The 2,074-nt window shown below is 64.9% G+C and overlaps 1 protein-coding gene across 1 annotated transcript in view; it reads right to left on the reverse strand.

Moving 5' to 3' along the window:
• Window positions 1–444: 444 nt before the first annotated feature.
• The window catches only part of BRSK2 (BR serine/threonine kinase 2), a 60,748-nt gene continuing 59,118 nt past the window's right edge, over window positions 445–2,074 (reverse strand). Inside the window, exons 28-29 of the mRNA XM_007949345.1 lie at window positions 1,494–1,619; window positions 445–797 (exon numbers count right to left, since the gene is read on the reverse strand). Of these exons, the coding sequence (XP_007947536.1) occupies window positions 445–797; window positions 1,494–1,619 (479 nt within the window). The remainder of the gene's footprint in view (window positions 798–1,493; window positions 1,620–2,074) is intronic.

Raw genomic sequence — 2,074 nt, forward strand, 5'->3', positions numbered from 1 at the left:
AGGGCTGGGCTCACATGCCCACTGGCCTCTTCCCAAGACAGGAGCAGGGCACAGGCCTGTCCTTCAGTAACAAGCCCTTGCCAGTATGTCACCATGGGCGTCTCGGGTGGTGACAGCTGAGGTGAAGTGCCTCTCTCCTGCCCTGCCTCCTGTCCCCAGCGGTGCTCTGGCGTCGGTGAGCCCTGCCCGAGCCCCAGCCCTAAACGTGACCCCAGCTCAGGCTGGAGCAGCCAAGGGGGATGGCTCGACACACGGGAAGTGGATTCTGATCCCATGTGGGGGTCTGTCCTCTTCAGTCAGGGCAGAGAGCCTATCACGCAACCCTGAGAGACCAGCCCCCAGGGACAAGAGCCGGTGGCGGTCCCCCGCGCCCCGGGCCCGCCCACCAGACGCAGACTGTGTCTTCATGAAGGTTTATTGTTCTGGGACTCAAGGTGCTCACAGTTATTGACAAGGGTACACTGGGGGGCTGTCCGTTTGTCTCGTGGTGGCCGCGTGTCCGAAGTACAAAAGAAGAGGGCTCGCGGGAGGTATTGCTTTCCGGCGGGTGCGCCTGTCTGCGGGCGAGCCCTCCTGCTTGCACCGCGTGGCGCTTGCTTTGCAGGCGTGCACCTGTTCTAGGATGGAGACCCGGTCTGCCGTAGAGGTTCGTGGAACAGAGGCATTAAAATCTATATACGGGGGCGGCGGGCGGCGAGGCGGGACAGCAGGGGCATGCAGGTGAGCCCGCCGGCCGCAGCCCGGCCGCCCCGGCCGTCCCCGGGTGCTGACGCTGAAGGACAGGAACCGAGCAGAAGCTGGAGGTGGAGGCGGGCAAAGTGCTGGCGGGGCGTGGTGGCGGCAGGCGGCACCCACGGCCTCGTGTGCACAACAGGGAACACGCTGCAGAAGGGCGCCTAGGCCTTCACGCTCGTCCGTTTTTTTTTTTTTTTTAAAACTTTTTGTTGTTTTAATAAAAAATCCTGCGGTGCCCTGGCCTCCTCCTGCCCCTCCCCTCCTGAACACTAAACCAAGTGCAGCCCCAGCCCGGGCCTGGGCGGGGGCCGGTGGTGCTGTCCCCACCTGGCCCCTCGCGGGCGCTGGAGAAGCGTGTACACAGGAAGGCCAGGGAGCCCGAGAGCCAGCCGTGCCGTTCTTTAAATATATATCTATGTATGTGCGTAAGAAACAGCCAGGGAATCGAAACGCCAGTCTGTCCTGCCCAGAGACTCCCCGTCCCCGCTCCCTTTTCCAAAAACAACCAAGAAAAAAAAGTCTATAAAAATATCTTGCAGGAATTCTTTAAAGTTTACAGTAGCTCGCCGGCGCCGCGCTCGCCGGCCTGCCTCTCTGCCCGCCCGGTCGCCGAGGCCCGAGATCCCACCCGCCACGACCTGGAGACGGACAGATGGACGGACAGACGGCATCCGAGTGCTGCCGCCCCTTCCCTGACAGAGAAGTGAGGAAGCTCCGTGGGTCAGGAGTGGCCAAGGCTGGGGAGCCGCCTGCAGCACGTCTGCCCAGGGGGTGCGGGGCCCCAGGGGCGACGGAGTCCAGCAGCGATGGAGTCCGGCGGCCGGGTCCTGACGGGCGGCGGCCGCCCTCCCCCTGCTCTCGCGCCTCCAGCTCTCTCCCTCCACCTGCACCACGGGGGCTGTCAAGCCCAGGTGCCACCCCCGGACTCCAGACTGAGGTGGAAGGAGGAGGAGGTGCGGACCGGAGGCAGCACGGAGGCAAGGGCTGTCTTTGCTGCTTGGGCACGTGGCATCCCCTGCCTGGACGGTGGCCTGGCGCGCAGTCCTGCCGGGGGTCTGGCTCAGGGTCGGCGGGTGGAGGCGTCCAGGAGCCGCGCCCCACGAGTTGTGCGGAGCCAGGCAGCGGGCAGGCGGGCGGGCGGCAGCAGGAGCGGAGATGAGTGGGCCGGTCCGCAGCAGCTGCCTTCGGTCACAAGTGTCCGGCGCGGAGTGGAGATGACATGTTAACTTTTCGGGATAATTCCTGGTATCAGAGCGGAAACAAGTGGCGGCGTCAGACACAGACAGAAACAGGGACCGCGAGAGGGGAAGCGGCTGCGGGCCGCGGGGCCGCCCGCCGC

This window comes from Orycteropus afer, unplaced genomic scaffold (assembly GCF_000298275.1).
Source record: "Orycteropus afer afer isolate SDZICR_OR568_19922 unplaced genomic scaffold, OryAfe1.0 scaffold00244, whole genome shotgun sequence".
Classification (NCBI taxonomy): Eukaryota; Metazoa; Chordata; class Mammalia; order Tubulidentata; family Orycteropodidae; genus Orycteropus; species Orycteropus afer.